Source organism: Bufo gargarizans, chromosome 3, assembly GCF_014858855.1.
Source record: "Bufo gargarizans isolate SCDJY-AF-19 chromosome 3, ASM1485885v1, whole genome shotgun sequence".
NCBI lineage: Eukaryota > Metazoa > Chordata > Amphibia > Anura > Bufonidae > Bufo > Bufo gargarizans.
Genome location: NC_058082.1, coordinates 257,147,977 through 257,167,804, shown reverse-complemented (window position 1 = coordinate 257,167,804; position 19,828 = coordinate 257,147,977). Strand labels below are relative to the sequence as shown.

Here is a 19,828-nt window from a genome sequence, read left to right as displayed (position 1 = left end):
TGTTATTCTACTCCAAAACACGTTGTCACATATATGCAAATAAAAAGAATTGTCTCCAACCACTTGAGGTTGTGTTATTGCGCTAGGAGGTATCGAAAACAGTGGACCAGCAATACTCCACACCCCTCTATTGTCAATAAACTATAGAGAATGCAAGAAGCAGTCAGTAATTGATTTTCATTCTTTTTGACTATTCGTGTTAGAAGTACTTAAAGGGAACCTGTCGCCTGGATTTTGTGTATAGAGCTGAGGACATGGGTTGCTAGATGGCAGCTAGCACATCTGCAATACCCAGTCCCCATAGCTCTGTGTGCTTTTATTGTGTAAAAAAAACGATTTGATACATATGCAAATTAACCAGAGATGAGTCCTGTCCCTGACTCATCTCACGTACAGGACTCATGAACCTTATGAAGGATGTATTCCTTGTCCATTTAACTTGTAGTAACAGTATTAGTAAACCAATACATTGAATTGCAATTCTATCATTTAGGAAAGGGCTCTATAGCTTCAGGCTTTATTCATCCAAATACGGAACTGTTTGGACCATATGTCTAGTTAACTTATCGGCTAATATTGGGTATTCACTTTGTCACTAGAGTTGTATATAGAACAAGTATTCAGCTCAAGACTAAAATTTCTTTAAATAAAGGTATTGTCCTAAACCTATGTACAGTACAGTGTAAAAGTTGTAGGCAGGGTTGGTAAATATCTTGCAAAGATTACACCGCAAGATTTTGTAGCGATGACCATAGACGTCCGAATTGTTTGCGAGTCGTTAGCGACCGAATTTAGTATTATTAGACATCACAATTGTCATTAGATGTGACCGAAATAAAATTGATGTGTACTCGTTAATCGTTGACTTAAAGGGGTTGTCCGGGTTCAGATCTGAACCCGGACATATCCCCATTTTCACCCAGGCAGCCTCCCTCACTTGAGCATTAGAGCAGTTCATGCTCCGATGCTCTCCTTTGCCCTGCGCGATTTAGCATTTTCTGGAGTTCCATAGGGCTGCCAGGCGGAGACTTCCACCCAGCAGTGAGCCCGGTGACATCACCAGCACTGATTGGCGGGCTTTAGCGCTGCCCTAGTCTGTAAAATGGCTAGGGCAGCGCTTAGGCCCGCCCATCAGAGCCAGTGACCTCACCGAACACACTGCTGGGCAGAAGCATCCGCCTGGCAGTGTGTTGTTGTAAATAAAAGAGCCCTTGCCCTACGCGATCCAGCGCTTGGCAAAATGCTTGAAATGCTCCGATGCTAACATCAGGAGGGCAGCCTGGGTGAAATTATTGCTTGATTCTGAACGAATGTTTGTACGATTGTCGCTTGGGATAATAGGGCCTTGAGAATGCTTTCAAAAAAAGAAATGTTAATAGTTTTATATTTTATCAATTAACATAATGCAAAGAAAATGAACAAAAGAAGTCTACATCATATCTATATTTGGTGTGACCACCCTTTGCCTTCAAAACAGGATCAGTACTTCTAGGTACACTTTTAGGCCTCTTTCACACTACCGTTTTTTGTTTCCGTTTTGCGGGCCATTTTTTGCGTTCCGTATACGGAACCATTCATTTCAATGGTTCCGCAAAAAAAACTTAATGTCCGTATGCATTCCGTTTCCGTTTTTCTGTTCCGTTGAAAGATGGAACATGTCCTATTATTGCCCGCAAATCACGTTCCGTGGCTCCATTCAAGTCAGGGGGTCCGCAAAAAAAAAAAAGGAACATATACGGAAATGCATCCGTATGTCTTCTGTATCCGTTCCGTTTTTTCTGAACCATCTATTGAAAATGTTATGCCCAGCCCAATTTTTTCTATGTAATTACTGTATACTGTATATGCCATACGGAAAAACGGAACGGAACAACGGAAACAAAAAAAACGGAACAACGGATCCGTGAAAAACGGACCGCAAAACACTGAAATAGCCATACAGTAGTGTGACAGAGGCCTTACACTGTTTTTGAAGAAACCTGTCAGGGAGGTTGTTCCAAACCAGAGGAAATTATTCTGTGGGCCCACCCTCTTTGTATATAGCACTGTAAGGTTTTTTTTTTAAGGGTACATGTTTGTCAGAGCTAGGGATCGACCGATTATCGGATTTACCGATATTATCGGCCGATATTCAGGATTTTGAACGTTATCGGTATCGGCATTTATTTTGCCGATATTCCGATAACGTCCTGGGAACACAGATCGCGCTGCTGACAGCGCTCTCCGTGTTCCCTCAGCAGCAGCACAGGGGAGAAGGAGCAGTGTCTCCTCCCCCTGTGCTGCTGCTGCCGCTCCAGCCAATGAAAGTACAGGGGACAGGAGGAGGGGAGGAGCTATGGCCACTGCTCCACCAATGAAGCTTAATCTCACATTAATTCATATACAGGAGGCGGGAGCTGCAGGATCACATAGCCGGCTCCGGGCCTCTATGAGCTGTAGCTGCGATCTGCGGTAGTTAACTCCTCAGGTGCCGCGGATCGCAGCTACAGCTCATAGAGGTCGGGAGCCGGCTATGTGATCCTGCAGCTCCCGCCTCCTGTATATGAATAAATTAGAGATTAAGCTTCATTGGTGGCGCAGTGCGCCCCCCCCAAGCCCCCCAGTATCAGACATTGGTGGCGCAGTGCGCCCCCCCCAAGCCCCCCAGTATCAGACATTGGTGGCGCAGTGCGCCCCCCCTCCCCCCCAATATTAGGCATTGGTGGCGCAGTGCGCCTCCCCCCCCAAGCCCCCCCAGTATTAAGCATTGGTGGCGCAGTGCGCCCCCCCCTCCCCCCAGTCGCAGTGCGCCCCCCCCCTCCCCCCAGTCGCAGTGCGCCCCCCACACAGGATCCCCTCTCCCTTGCTCCTCCGATCGGAGCCCCAGCAGTGTAATGCTGGGGCTCCGATCGGTTACCATGGCAGCCAGGACGCTATTGAAGCCCTGGCTGCCATGATAAGCTCCATGCTGCTCTGTGAACAAAGCACAGAGCAGCAGGGACAGCGTGAGCTCCTATTCACCCTGATAGATCTCTATCAGGGTGAATAGGACAAGGGTTCTAGTCCTTAAGGGGGCTAAAAGTTAGTTAAAAAAAAAAATAAAAAGTAATAAAAATAAAAACACCAAAATATTAAATATAAATGAAAAAGAAAGATTTACAAAAAAAAAATACACATTAATTTTCAGCAGATTTGTGGGAATTTTAATTTTTTTTTCAAAAATGAAAATTCCCAGAATATCGGTATAAATTATCGGCTATCGGCCTGAAAGTTCACAAATTATCGGTATCGGCCCTAAAAAATCAATATCGGTCGATCCCTAGTCAGAGCTTGTGCCCACCAGAAGATCCTCCGGTACTCTGGAGGGCTAGTCTCACCCTAGATATAGGCTTCTTCAAATCCTTTTGTCTCTTCTGTAATCCCAGGCAAAAAATTATTTTGCTCTCTGTCTCTAAGTGGACCACACAACGATTTTGATATGGACTACAGTGTGTAGATGGTTTTACTGGTATGTCACGGTAACATATGGAGTTTCCATTGTGAAAAATGTAAGTTCTAGCAGTGTGCCCCCCCCCCCCCACTCTATTATATACATCATATAACAACTGTATATCTTACTGAATGGTAATAAGTATGGCAAGTTTCTTAGGTTATAACGTTTTAGTTGTTATCCAGTGTATGTGTTGTATATGAGATTCAATAAGCCCAGCATCCTATGATCCATTACTTTCATACAGCATTGGCAGCTGTAGAAAACACTGCAACATGTCTATATGAATTTGGGCGCTTGATTTTTCCAGCAGCCATTGGCTGTTACACTGCGCTTCAGGCTGCCTTCCTAAAGCTAACTCTTTTTTGTTCCCCCTCATGTCTTATTTGTTTAAGTATTGAGCAGTTGGTAGGAAAATGACAGTGTGTTGATTTTTAGGAGCGAATCGATACGCAGAGCTGGAGCCGCCTGCCAAAAACCTTTCCATGTGGCTGTGTCTGGCATATCCAGTGCCTGGATGAGTAAATACACTGCAAGGCTGATGGGTAGGCAGAAGGCATCAAACAGCTTTTTACTGGGCCAAATCTGTCTTCCTTTCCAGATTCAGCTATGGAGAGGGTGACAAGTCTCAAACTTTAATATCGTCTTCGGGGGCCTCAGGATGTCCTGATGAGGTATTAGAGGAAGTCATTCAGGAAGAAAGGGACAAATAACCATCTCCGGATGCTGAATGACCCTTAAGGTTGACCGCGTCAGTGTTCAAAGACAAGTGCAGTGATCCAAGACGTTCTTATTACACACTGGCTGCTTCCCTTTGAGAGCAAAGATCTAAGTCCTCTTGTCTCCTGACCCTTATAAATAACACGTTAACGCCTTCAATGCTCTTAGGCATTTGCAGACCACTGAGTAGTGTTAGGCGTGCTTCTTGATCCCATTACGTTTTCCTCATTAGTAAAGAAAAAAAACGAGAAGTCATCAAATTTTTCCTCCATGGCTGGGGGGTGGTTTGAGGAGGATGTTTTCCTGGTGGTTTCAACTTTCTAATTTATAACCCTTTACGTGTTTGAGATGTGCTGCTTTGAATTTGATAGCACAGAGGCAATTATTCTTAATACGCTACAGATTTAACTCTTATTTTATTATAGAGATAATTGATTACAAGGATATTAGATACAGTATAATGCTTAGAATGTTATTAGTATTATTATTTTAAAAGGGTTGTCTCATAAAGATAACGGTGTCCATATTCCCTGACTGGTGAACTGGTGTGCCATTGTATTAGGTACACGGTTGGTAATTTGAACGGCTGCCATGTAGTTCTACAGTGAAAACAAGTGCTCAGACACTAGTGTCATCACTGAGGGTTAGAAGACCAGCTTACTTTTGACCCCTTCCCACACTGCACGGTAATAGTAATAGCATCATGTAGCATACCGTACTATGGTGTGGGCTCAGCAACTGTGCTGGTGTCATCCAAAGTGGATGTCAGCCATAACATACATCTGGCATCCTGATATAATGGCCAGGATTGCAGTTAACTACCATACTGGATGTCGTCTTCCCCCCTAAGATGCTTCAGTCTGCGCCTGACTGTAAGTATTTCTGTTATATCCTTGTGATAAAATTTGACTGTCAAAACAGGTAAAGCTTAAAAAAAAAGAAGAAAAAATGTGTCAGTAACAGTCGAATGAACATAATTCTGAAGACGTGTATTTTTATAATTGAACTGGGAAAAATATTATCATTAGCACTTTACATTTGTTGTATGTCGGTTAGTTCTAGATTATATTGCAGTGGTGTTTTGCAAAGTAAGACTTCATCCACACAACCATATTTCAGTCAGCAGATACCTTCAGTGTCTTACAGATCCGCAAAAATTGTGTACATGGCCCCATAGAAAGTAATTGGTCAGTGTGTTATCCGCAAAAGTGCAGATAGTACACAGATGAGAAATAGTGTCATGCGAATAAGGGCTTACACAGCACATAGTAGTTATTTTGTGGTATTTGATAATGATAAAAGAAAACATAATCTGTAATACGTCTACTACTGTACTTTAGTTTGCTTTTAGATAGGGCATTTCAAGGGAAGCAGCTGTCCGGACTGAGCACAACTTTAATAGGTGTTCACCACTTCTGTCCAGGACAAGGCTTCCGGCTCTGGCTGAGCTGCTTAGTCAATCGCCTATTATTGTATGCTTGTCGCTGGACGGATCTTGCGTCTCTCACTCACATTCTCTCGCACACACTTTTTCTCTCATTCAAACTGACAAACAAACAAAGTCTGATCCTCTCGTCCTCACGTACGTAGGAATGTGCTGGTGACAAGTGCTTGGTATTGCAGCTCAGCCCCATTCAATCCAACGGGACTCAGCTACACATAAGCCATGTGTCCAATGAACGTAACGTCACTGACTTAGGATCCGGTGAGCGCTGCGACCTCTTCAGGTCTCTCCTCAGCTGACCAGCAAGGGCTCCAGGAGTTGGACCCTTGACAATCTGGTATTGATGACCTACCCTCCTCTTCCTATAGCAATAAACACTCATGCTGGACTACAATTTAAAATCCTTTGCTTCCACACTTTCATCAGAAATGAAGGTGAAGCAAGTGAAGGTTCAAAACGTCTATATTAGAACAGTACATAAAACGGTATTCTGCTTCTCTGTGTATTTCATTATAGTTATACATTTTCTATGGTGTATGGTTATTACTATAGTTTGGTGTTATTTTGAGTAAAACAACAAATAAAAACCTTTACGAGTGCAGTCCTATTACGGTCTTCAGTTAGCGGCTAGTAAACAAAGGTAATGTCACAGGAATTATTTGATCTCATACATTTGGAGCATGCCTTGTTTTCTCTTGCTTTTATTCTTAACTGACTAGGAGTCTCTTTATGTTACATTACTTTGTGTGGTAATTTCCTCTGAATGAATATACATCAAAAGACGCAGGATTTTTTTTTTTTTAGTTTTCACATGGTAAACATCATAATTTTCTTTTTCAGGTTTTGGTTTTGTAACCTTTGAAAATGAAGAGATTGTGGAGAAAGTCTGTGAGATTCATTTCCATGAAATAAACAACAAAATGGTATGTTCTCATTCCAGATGACCCTTAAGGATCTTATTGCTTGCTTGTGATTGTATATATTCAGACAGTATGTTTATGTGTAATGGCTCCCCATGTAAATGTCAAAATGTGATTGCTGGCGTGCCTATGCTTTGAGCATCGAACTGTATGTTCTTACCAGATGGTTCCTTGAGTCTTCCTTGTCCTACATATTTCTGTCCATCTGCAATACAGTATAGTACAGAAAAATGGTGTGTATTAACAGCGCTTACCGTGATATCTTCTTATACAGAGTTCCTAACTTGTCCTTAACCCTAAGGGCTGTTTCACACGAGCGAGTCCTTTGCGGGAATCACGCTCCGTGTGCGAATGTGATCCTCCGCCCTGGACTTGCAGGAGCGCACGGCATTATCATGATTTATAATGCTATGTGCCTCTGCTTGACCTTATTTCTACAGAATCATACTGACAGCTTTATGTCACTATGATTCTGTGGGAAAAAAGGCCATGCAGAGGCACATAGCATTATAAATCATGATAATGCCGTGCGCTCCTGCAAGTCCAGGGCGGAGGATCACATTCGCACACGGAGCGTGATTCCCGCAATGGACTCGCTCGTGTGAAACAGCCCTTAGGATACCAAATGTTTATTTTTTTTGCGTTTTCATTTTTCTTCCCTATATTCCTTGAGCCAAAACTTTTTATTTCTCCGTTAACTTATCCCTATAAGGTCTTAATTTTTGTGGGACAAGATGTACTTTCTAATGCCACCATTTAATATGGCATAAAATGTAGTGGGAAGTGGGAAAAAAATTCCAAATTGGATTGAATTGGGAAAAATTCCTTCACCATTTTACGGGTTTTGTAGAAAATCTGACCTGTGCACTTCATTATCTGGGTCAGTACGATTACAACGATACCACATATGAATAGGTTTTTTTATGTCTAAACAGTGTAAAAATATATTCTAACTTTTTTTACATCACCATATTCTGACCCTCATAACTTTATTTTTATAATTATATCTACTGAGCTGTGTGGGGCTCATTTTTTGCAGAACGATCTGTGGTTGTTTGTATTGATACCATTTTGGAGTATGTATGACTTCTTGATCACATTTTATTAAATTTTTTTGGGTAAGAGAAGCGATGAAAAAATGGTGAATTGCCCATTTTGACCCTTTTTTACATTACGCCATTCACCGTATTGAAAAGATAATTTTATATTTTAATAATACAGGCATTTTTGTGCGCAGTGATGTCCATGATGTTTATATATTTAATTTATGTATTTATTTTTTATTCTACAGAAATGGAAGATCTTTTAAACGTTTATATATATTTTTTTATTTATTCATATATTTAACAGTTTTTTTTTTTTAATGGTTTTGTAGCTCTTATCTGAGGTTACAAAACTCTGGATTTTTTTTTTTTCTGTACCATTATGTTTATTGTATATGCATATTGGTACTAGAATTGCTAATTTCTTATGTTGGCCTGCCACCTGTAGGCAAAAATAAGAATTGCATCTTAAATACCCTGGGTATCTTCAGAGAGCCCCAAAGTATTGAAATCAATTATTGGCATCCTCATTGGCTGCAGAGGATTCTGTTATGAAGCCCGGAAGCGCGAGTTCCTGGGTTTTTTACCCTTTAAATGCTGTGATCGTACTTGATCACGACATCTAAAGGCTTTAATGACCGCGATCAGCATTATTGCCAGGTGCGGTCATTAGCTGCGGGTTTCTGCTGTTCGGGTTTCTGTTTAAACCAATGGAACTGTTCAGCACAAATGTGAAACAGGCCTAATGGATTTTATTGAGAAGGGGACAAAACTACGTCAGTCCCTCCCATGACAGAGGTGAGAAGATCGGAGAGACTGGCGGCACGTGAAAATTTCTGATAGTCTCTCTCTCTGTTTTCTCCTTTCAGTGTTGTTTGGTAATGACCACACCTCTTGTCAGTGCAGCTTGTAGTCATTACTGCAGCCTCTTCCAACACTTTGGGTAGGGAGGCACTTAAGCTCATGTCTGATGATGAGCCAATGCAGTTTGGGGGAAGTCACTCCTGGACCTGGTGATAAAAACATTAGGGTTAAGAAAAGACTGCTTTTTCTGTGGTAAAGGGGGACATTTTGTCCTTATATTAAACGTCAAGGTGAAAAAGATAGAAAGAAAACAAATTTGTTTAGTCCTCTTCTCACTCTTGGTAGTGTGGGTGGGGAATCTGAGAATGTACTTTTGTCATTTACCGTTAGTACCTGATTTCTTCTGCCTGCCAAGGTGGCGCTAGACTCCAAAACTGTGGGAATTGGTGTATTTATTGACAGTGGGGCAGGGTTTAACCTAATGGATGGCCAATTCGTCCGTATGCATTGTTTCACAACAAGCGCATTAGACAAAAATATTTTGGTGTGTGCGATTGATTCTACTCCACTCTCACAAAAGTATTGCGCTGGAGGGTCTGCCTGCTCCTCTGGAGCTAGGTTTAGCATTGTTATCCAAACATAACCCTACCATCGATTGGCAAGCGAGACAGATTCTTGATTCAAGTGATTCTTGCATAGACAACTGTCTTAACATGTCGCTTTCTGTTGTAACCACTAAAATTGTACCTTTTTTTATTTCAAATTTTTCTGATGTTTTCTCTGAAAGTAGAGACCAGGAGTTACCTCCACATCGGGAGTATGAGTGAACCTTATTCCCGGAGCTAGATTGTCCAAGTCTCGGTTGTATAATCTTTCTGAACCCGAAAGAGTAGCCATGCGAGAATATATCACCGAGAGCTTAGTTAAAGGTCATATTAGACAATCCATATCACCAGTAGCTGCAGGGTTCTTCTTTGTGAAAAAGGGCGGAACCATTAAGCCATGTTTGGACTTCCGTGAGCTCAATTGCATTACTGCCTGTGTTCACTATCCCCTTCCTTTGAACCCAGATTTGTTAAATCAGATTGTCGGTGCCAAAGTGTTCTCTAAGTTGGATTTGAGGGGTCATATAATCTGGTAAAGATCAAGGAGGGGGACAAATGGAAGACAGCCTTTAATACCCCTGAAGGTCATTTTGAGAATTTGGTCATGCCTATTGGGTTAATGCTCCTGCTGTTTTTCAACATTTCATGAATGACATCTTTCATCATCTGGTAGGCAGGTTTGTGGTGGTGTATCTGGATGATATTTTAATTTATTCCCCCGACATGGAGAATCATCAGGATCATGTGAGACAGGTCTTACAGATTCTAAGGGAGAACAAATTGTATGCTAAGATGGAGAATTGTGTATTTGCGGTTCCGGAAGTGCAATTCCTGGGTTACCCAGCCTCATTTTCGGGTTTTCGTATGGATCCGGAAAAAGTCTGTGCTGTGTTGGACTGGGATCAACCCGAAAAGCTGCAAGTGCTCATGCAATTTTTAGGGTTAACCAAAACTACTACCGTAAATTTATCTTGAATTACTTGACTGTTGTTAAACTATTAACAGATATGACTAAAAGAGGTGTGGATTTCTCAGTCTGGTCTGATGAGGCATTACAAGCCTTTTCAGCTGTGAAGGAATGTTTTGCTTCTGCTCCTATACTGGTGCAACCTGATGTGTCACAGCCATTCATTGTGGAAGTTGACTCATCCGAGGTAGGGGTTGGAGCAGTCTTGTCGCAGGGTCCTTCTCCTAGCAAATGGCGCCCATGTGCTTTTTTCTCTAAAAAACTCTCTACTGCTGAAAAAAATTATGATCTAGGTAATAGAGAGTTGCTGGCCATTAAGTTGGCTTTTGAGTAATGGTGTTATTGGTTGGAAGGAGCGATTCATCCCATTACGGTAATTACTGATCACAAACATCTGGCTTACCTGAAACGTCTGAACCAGAGGTGGCAATAACGCCTGTACAAGCGTCATAGACGCCTGTTCAGGCCATTTTACTCCCAATACGCCTTAGACTTTTCTCTGCCATTTGTCAGGTGCAGCTTGTAGTCATTACTGAGGCCCTATTTAGTTCTGACTCGCACTGCTTACCATGCGGTTGATATTTCCTGCTGGAGTTGGTTGAGCTGGTGTGTTGTTCCTTTGCATCTCCTGCGTCTCCATTCTACTTTAAGCTAAGTGCATTTTGTCTTGCATTTTGTTGTTCGCCTGTGTGTGTTGTTGTCTAGGCCTCAGGAGATGCTGGTTCCTTCATCTGGGAAGGAACCAGTAGTCTCATTCCCTGCCACCATTCCTAGGGCCTTCCAGGGTCTTCAGGGCCTAGGTTCCACTGTATGAGTATTTGCACCTTCAGGGTCTACTCATACTGGCAGGAGTCAGGGAGAGGTCTAGGGATTTCTAGGAGGTCACCATCCCTCCCCCTTAGCTTTGAGGCCTAGACTCCGGTCTATTTGTTTTGTGTGTCATTTGGTGTTATCCCCTCCCCATTACTAGTGAAAAAAACACTCTGCAGCATCAATGAAAACCTGAAGGCTGCAGAAGACAAACAGTTGAAGGCTTTTAATAAAGTTCTATTGTAAAATAGCCCAAAATAGGTACAATGCAGTAGAAAATGAAATGCCCCCAAATGTGTCCATAACCTTTTAGGAAATAGGAAGGATCTTGAATTGGAACATCTGAGAAACTAAGCTCCTCCAGCCTTTTAGATCTGGAATGGATCATATGGATATTGATCAATTTTCTTTGGCAAATTTTTGCAGACTTATTGTAATTGTAAAAGTAACTTAAGGTATAACCTTTATTTCAGTGTATTTTTTATATTACATAGGGACAGTGGTTTTAAGCATTTTTTTTATATACTTTATTCGGAAAAGATGTTTATTTTAACCAGAAAACAAGGTATAAAGAGTCTTCTTAGCAGTACACTAACTGAACATTGCTACTGAACACTGAAGATGACTCTGTGGAACATACAGGAGCATGTTTATCAGCCTGCCTCTCATCTTACTACCCCACTTTTTTGCTTCCTTTATGTGCACTAATGATCCCTGCCTATGTAACATAGTTTATAAGGCCGAAAAAAGACATCTGCCCATCTAGTTCGGCCTGTTATCCTTCAAGTTGATCCAGAGGAAGGCAAAAAAAAAAAAAGTGAGATAGAAGCCAATTTTCCCCACTTAAGGGGAAGAAAATTCCTTCCTGACTCCAATCAGGCAATCCGAATAACTCCCTGGATCAACGACCCCTCTCTAGTAGCTATATCCTGTAATATTATTACACTCCAGAAATACATCCAGGCCCCTCTTGAATTCCTTTATTGTACTCACCATCACCACCTCCTCAGGCAGAGAGTTCCATAGCCTCACTGCTCTTACCGTAAAGAATCCTCTTCTATGTTTGTGTACAAACCTTCTTTCCTCCAGACGCAGAGGATGTCCCTTTGTCACAGTCACAGTCCTGGGGATAAATAGATGATGGGAGAGATCCCTGTACTGCCCGCCCTGACCACTGGCAGCTCTGTTTCTTTATCTCTATTCCCTGTGCTTCTCTGTTAGTTACTGAGAGACCAGAGAGAACTGGACTGCCAACACTTGCTTATGTCTGCCCATGACCCCCCTGTCTTGGCGCCTGCTCTCAGAAATGGCTTTAGAAATACTTTATACAAAAATTATGGCAAAAAGTAGATCTGTGTTTGAATCCCCACCCAACAGTGGCCTCATCTGCTCAAGGAGCTGTATACTTTTACATTCCTTTCTTTTTTTTTGTTTTCTTTTAGCTCAGTCTAATCTGTGTAATATGAGAGAGCTACAGTAATATTTGAAGTAAATTAACAGAATTTTATATACACCCATTTTGATATATTTTAGCTTATATCCTCTTTACTCTTTGTGAAGCACCGTTCCCTGCTTCTTCAAACAGTGTAGTTATGTATGCATTGTATATTGGCCTTGTATGTGTTCACAGAGTATAAATTGAATAATGGAGCTTTTAGATCGGATAAGATCAAAGCAATCTTCTTAGCATATGCTGGAGGCCTGACTCAATATTTGACTTGCTAATTCTTTCCTAGGGCACGGAAATAATATTGTTCATTTTGTTATTACCATTGCATACAACCAGGATATAAAAATACCCTATATTAACTCTATTTAATTCCTTTTTGTCCCTAAAATACTGTACGGGATCATAAACTGTTTCACTAATCAAGCTATTAGAAAAGTATCTTTCTGAAGGGTCACTTTTACTTGGTAGACAATTTAGAGCTCTGGAACCAATTATGTAAATTGTTTGTGTCTTATTTTGTAGTATAGGATTCCACAGCAATATTTATGTTCAGTTAACAAACTTATTTGGAAACCTAATACTGATTGGAACGGTAATGTGAATAATTTAGCAATTTGCTGACTCTTTTTTTGTTCTTTATTCTCACTTTTGACCTGTGGTCATTTGTATCTTTAATTATTGGCTATTATAATGTGTGAGTTTGGATGGGAGGGGGGAGTTAACTTTGGAAATTCTGTAGGAGTGGCCACCCTGAACCCATAGGCTCCATCATCAGTATTTCTAGCCATTTGCCAACCCTTTTTATGGCAGAAGACTAGCACGGGGGGGGGAAATGATAAATTCCCCCCTAATGAGTCCTCATATTCTAGATGACCCAGCTCTTCCTATCCCATCATGGACATTTACATATTCTTTCCTCTTGCAAACAGCGGTAAGGGCGGTTAGAGCCCGATACTCATGAACTTTGGACTCCCCAGCATATGCTATGCGTTAAACAGCTACAATACTGAAACTGTTCACTACAAGATCTTAGCAAACTGCTAGGTCAATTAAAGTAAGTGACCCAACATTTTGCTCAAGGGATCTGTCTCTAGTTTATGCTCCCCCTAGTTAGGGCAGCAAAAAACTGGTAACATATTCTCTTTAATCATGTCATACAATATCTAATGCTCATATAATGCAGAACACTGCCATATGATGCCCACTAGTACCCTTTAGTGTCCATGTGACAGTACCTGTATATACCTACAGTGAGGAACAGAAGTATTTGAACACCCTGCAATTTTGCAAGTTCTCCCACTTAGAAATCATGGAGGGGTCTGAAATTCACATTGCATTCCCACTTTGAGAGACGGAATAAAAATAAAAAATAAATCAGAATATTGAGTGGAGTAGAGGTGGACTTTTTAAAGGCACAGTAACAGGTCTTTGAGAGCCAGAATTCTTGATGTTTCTCAGGTGTTCAAATACTTATGTTCAGCAGTGCAAGACAAATACAGTCTTTAAAAATCATACAATGTGATTTCCTGATTTTTTATTTTTATTTTATTCGGTCTCTCAGAGTGGGAATGCACCTACAATGTGAATTTCAGACCCCTCCATGATTTCTAAGTGGGAGAACTTGCAAAATCGCAGGGTGTTCAAATACTTCTGTTCCTCACTGTATATCATAGTGTCATGCAAAAAAAAAACCAGTACTAAGTGTAATATTGCCATAATAGTGTCCACATTAATGCTGTATAATGATACCTGATGTACTGCCATACACAGTAGAGCTGATAATATACCAGCCATAGTGCACAGACACTTACCACAGTGTTTGTTGAATGGTATTATTGATTGCCTACACAGTAGTCCTCATCACAGTTTCTGTAACATTACCAGCTATGCTACATATATTCTTCTACATTAACAGCAGTAACAGCTATTACATCTAATAGTTATAAATCAAAAATCCAACTCGCACTGCTCTCCTCAAAATGAGCAGTCAGAAATGTTCTTAACCCCTTAGTGGGGGCATTCCAAGAGCTATAACTTTTTTAGTTTTTTCAGCAATGTACTTGTATGAGGTCTTGTTTTTTGCAGGACAAGTTATAGTTTTTAATGCACCATTTTAAGTACATGTAATGATTGATTAAAGCCAGCTGTTTAGCTAAAACCCCCTATGTTTACATCAGTAAAAAGGTGTATTAGTAGTCTGCTCTAGCGCTGGCCAATCGCAGCGCAGAGCTCACAGCCTGAGAGATTATTTTCTCCCAGGCTGTGAGCTCTGCAATGCTATTGGCCAGTGCTACAGAAGAACAAGGGCAGACTCCGCCTACTATAACTTAGTGAGCAGAGATACCGGAGGGAATAGCAGGAGAACGGAGCGGCGCCCGGGGATAATAGTAAGTGCAGTGAGATCCACGGGCGCCGCTCTCCATGTCTGTATACTTAGTTCACAGTGTAAAAATCGGAGAAAGGTCCTCTTTAACCCTTTCATGACCAAAGGTCATTGATGCCCCAGTGTCCAGGTCAAAATCTGACATGCGTAACTTTATGTGGTAATAGCTTTGGAACACTTTTACTTATCCAAGCCATTCTGAGATTGTTTTCTCGTGACACATTGTACTTCATGACGGTCATAAATTTGAGTCAATATATATCACCTTTATTTATGAAAAAATCCCAAATTTACCAAAATTTTTAAAGAATTTGCAATTTTCTAAATTTCTCTGCTTCTAAAACAGAAAGTGATACCTCATAAAATATTTATTACATAACATTCCCCATATGTCTACTTTATGTTGGCATCATTTCGGAAATGTTATTTTATTTTTTTAGGACGTTACAAGGCTTAGAAGTTTAGAAGCAATTCTTAAAAATTTTTAAGAAAATTTCCAAAACCCACTTTTTAAGGACCAGTTCAGGTCTGAAGTCACTTTGTGGGGCCTACATAGTGGAAACCCCCCATAAATGACCCCATTGTAGAAACTACACCCCTCAAGTTACTTAAAACCAATTTTACAAACGTTATTAACCCTTTAGGTGTTCCACAAGAATTAAAGAAAAATGGAGATGAAACTTCTAAATTTCATTTTTTTAGCAGATTTCCTATTTTATTTAAAAAAAATCTTTAACACATTAAGGGTTAACAGCCAAACAAAACTCTATATTTATTACTCTGATTCTGCGGTTTACAGAAACACCCCACATGTGGTCGTAAACTGATGTAGGGGCGCACGGCAGGGCGCAGAAGGAAAGGAACACCGTATGGTTTTTGGAAGGCAGATTTTGCTGGATTGGTTTTCTGAACGCCATATGTTTATTATTTTTCTACCGATCGTCTTGTGCAGGGGCTTGATCATTCATTATTACACTTTATGGGGCAAGGTGGCCAAAAAATTGGCTATATTGGAACAGTTTATATATCCTGTAGAAAAAGCAAGAGACATATGCCTCCAATAGTGAAACACCACTACTACAGGATGAATCCCTCATACAAGGGTTTTAATGTACTCATCAAAGGGCTTCTGTCAGCCCACTAAACCGTTTTTTTTTTGGGGGTTAATAATAATCCCTACACTGCGAGCTCCCTATACATAAGCTAAATATTCATTTTTGTTCAGTAGATTTTGTTAAAAAGCAATTTTTATAATATGTAAATTACCTTGCTACCAGCAAGTAGGGCGGCTACTTACTGATAGCAGCCGCATCCTCCGCTCCTAATGACGCCCCCTCCGCCGTGTGAGTGACAGGGCCAGGGAACGGGATCGTTCTCTGCTGGCCCTGTTTGAATTCAAAATATTGCGCCGTACCTGTCTTTAATCGGCGCAGGCGCACTCAGAGGCGGCCGCTCTGTCGGCCGATCCATCCTCAATGCGCCTGCGCCGATGACGTCACATCTACACCCAGCGCAGGCGCATTGAGGATGGAGCGGCCGAGAGAGCGGCCGCCTCTGAGTGCGCCTGCGCCGATTAAAGACAGGTACGGCGCAGGCGCGATATTTTGAATTCAAACAGGGCCAGCAGAGAACGATCCCGTTCCCTGGCCCTGTCACTCACACAGCGGAGGGGGTGTCGTCATGAGAGGAGGATGCGGCTGCTACCAGCAAGTAGCCGCCCTACTTGCTGGTAGCAAGGTAATTTACATATTATAAAAATTGCTTTTTAACAAAATCTACTGAACAAAAATGAATATTTAGCTTATGTATAGGGAGCTCGCAGTGTAGGGATTATTATTAACCCAAAAAAAAAAAACGGTTTAATGGGCTGACAGAAGCCCTTTAAATGACAAGCATTAAAAGCATGTTAATTACCATCAACATGTGGGTGGTGCCGCCCAACTCAAGTTTTGCAGTCCTTCTTCTGGAGTACTTTTGGAGGAGAGCAGTGTGAGGTTGATTATTATATTATATTTACTGGAAGAACTGACCTACTTTTAACAAACTCTACAGCGCTCTCACTGAGAATATTGACATAGATTGTTAATACAAGCCATTATTTTTATTTGCAATTTTATTTCTTCAATGGTTTTAGAAGTAGAGCATATTTGAGTTTCAACCAAATTGCATATAAATATCAATATCAGCAGTAGAATACAATACTTAAAAGCACCATCTGTAATGCATCAATAGTGCTTGATTCAAATGGTTGTATTTTTCATCCATGTTAGCAATGGACATAGAGGTATATGGTGCTATTCGCACCTCTGTTTTCCACAGGGCCCGCTGGCCAGAGGCACCATCAACATGTGGCTGGTCCCACTTAACTCAAGTTTCATACTTGTGCTTCTGAGGGTCCGTGTGGAGAAACACTGTGAAAGCACCACTTTCTCACTGAATACAGTCCTCAAAAGCATTGAAGCAAACAACTACAGCAGTCGATGGGTCTGTCTCCTACGCGGACATACAGACCTTATTGAATGTTAAAAAATTGTCCTTGTGGTACTACTACAACATGGAAAATGTGTAATGCGGCAAACGGAAGCAGGCCTAAGAATGACGGTATATAGAGTTTTGAGGAATAGTGCACAGTAAACCTTGTTTTCACCACTTCCCCCACACACACACTCACAAGACCCCCAAAAAAAAAATTACAATAAAAGCTTGCAGAGTTGCAGAACAACATTGGAAGAAAACAAAATCCAAGGAAGAGTATCACATATAAACAAGCTGTTCTCAAGTCTACACTGACCTCCTCTAAACAGGACTACTAATATAGTCTCTTTCCCATAATTGGTTAATAACTTTCCACTCCGTCCCTCATGTTATCTCACACCAGGACTACTGTAACATCCTCCTCTGTGGCCTGCCATCTAGCACTTTTGCATCTGTCCAATCTATTAGCACTTTGTCAGGTTAGTCCACCTCTCCCTTGTTTCTCTTCTGACTATCCATTCACTGGCTCCCCGTTGCCCAGCAAATTCAGTTTAAGATACTAGCAAGGCCATCCTCAATGTATCCCTTCCTGATGTTTCGGACATACTTTCCCCACAAATCCCCACACGTAATCTCTGATCCTCTCAAGACCTCCTTCTTTGTTCTCCTCGCACAGTCATATATAACAGTGCTCCTTAAAGGGCTTCTGTCACCCCACTAAAGTGATATTTTTTTTTGGGCTAGTGAAATTAGTTATATTGCGATATATGACAATATAATTGTGTTACTTACTTTGATCCAGCAGTTTCTGCAAAAAACGAAGCCTGCGCCGATGACGTCTTCTATTTCGGTGATGTCATCGGCGCAGGCGCACTGAGGGAGTTCTGAGGAGACGAGCCTCCTCATCTCAGAGCGCCTGCGCCGAATCAACAGAGGCGCGCGATTTTTGAAATGCCGACAGGGCCGGCCGGAGGAGGAGATCCCAGCTGGCCCTGTCAATGAACACGACGAGGGGGCGGATTTCTGCAGCAGCTACCAGCAAGTAGCCGCCCTACTTGCTGGTAGAGACCGAATTTACATATTATAAAACTTCGTTTTTTGCAGAAACTGCTGGATCAAAGTAAGTAACACAATTATATTGTCATATATCGCAATATAACTAATTTCACTAGCCCAAAAAAAAAAAAATCACTTTAGTGGGGTGACAGAAGCCCTTTAACTTCAGTCCTCATGGCCAACCTACTGGTCATGTTTTCAGGATTTCCTTAGTATGGAGCAGGTGATTTAGTGTCAGTGCATTCGGGATACCCTCAAATTATGATCGGCAGGTGGGCCCTGAGGACTGGAGTTGAGGAACACTGGTGTATAAGATTTCCTGTGTGCATCAACCCATATCCTGGAATTTCCTACCCAGCACATCAGACTCTCCCAACAACATCCAAACCTTTAAAAGTAACCTGAAATCCCAACTCTTCAGGAAATCCTACCATCTGCCATAAGTAGTTTTTACCCACACCTACTGTGTCCTTCCCCTTTCCCTTGTAGATTATAATCTCTCGCGGGCAGGGTCCTTTCCACCGCTGTATCAATCTGTCACTAAGTTCATGCATGTTCACTTGTGTTTTATGTTATGTATTATATCCACTCTTGGATGTACAGAGTCATGAAATTAATGACGTTTTCAAATAAATAATATGCAATTGCATTAATAGTAACTTGTCTATAATGCAAACCGTATTCTGTATATAACCGTAACATCTTTAATGCCTTTATAGTGTTAACAACCATAGTGTATGTTATGAGGTCTGCATTCTAACTGGAGTATACAAAACATAAAGCTGGTCTTCTAATCACAGTATGTTATGCAGTTATTTAGATGGTTGGAAAAGCAACTGTCAGTTACTAGGTTGCAGCCACTTTATATCCTTTTTGGTTCTATGGACTTTTTTTATGTATGTTTTATTTTTAGATTGCCGTTTTATCTCTTATTTGCCATGCATCACTCATAGAAGCCTCCTTTGAAAATGAACTCATGCCAGCTGCTTATATGTAAAGCAAAATATAATATTTCATCTAGGCTTTGCTTTATTTTGGTCTAGCAATCTTCACATGGCTGGTCATTTTATTCCTCTTTTATGTTTAGCCCTTTTTTTGAATTGTTTTTCCCCGTCTGACATTTTAAAGCTTTTATCTTTTAGCTGGTTAAATTCAAAGTGATGCCTCAAAGACACCTGTGGAATATAATAACCTGTTCTCCTGGTGGAGTTAGTATGGTCTTTATGTTACTGGCGGTCAACCAAGCGAGAGATTAAAGTTGCAATGAGAGATAAAGCTTTTAAAACTGATGTAGGTGCTGGTACATTAAAGAGGGACTGTTAAACCACAGCAGCAATAAGTGCCCATATTAAACTACTGAAGGTGAAAGAAAGTCCAGTAAGAGACTGGCATTAACACTTCATAGTGAACTGACAGCATTCCTTAATAATGCTCTTGGTGGACATTGTATCAGCAACTCACATTTAAGAATCAGTAGTCTTTCAGGTATTGTATGTAAAAGAGTCCTTAGCAATGTACCTGTGATAGATAGGCTCCGGCACTTCAGATGTGGAAAAACTACAACTCCTAAGATGCATACTTGCTTGGCTATAGGGCTGCAGTAAACGATTATTTTAGTAATCGAGTATTCTATCGATTATTTTTTACAATTAATCGAGTAATCTAATAAGAAAAAAATAATA

General features: G+C 41.0%; 1 protein-coding gene across 3 annotated transcripts in view; it reads left to right on the top strand.

The window, feature by feature from the left end:
- Nucleotides 1–19,828, top strand: part of MSI2 (musashi RNA binding protein 2) — a 653,102-nt gene that overhangs the window by 436,289 nt on the left and 196,985 nt on the right. For all 3 annotated transcript variants that reach the window (XM_044285054.1, XM_044285053.1, XM_044285055.1), the window contains exon 8: nt 6,474–6,556. In XM_044285054.1, the coding sequence (XP_044140989.1) occupies nt 6,474–6,556 (83 nt within the window). The remainder of the gene's footprint in view (nt 1–6,473; nt 6,557–19,828) is intronic.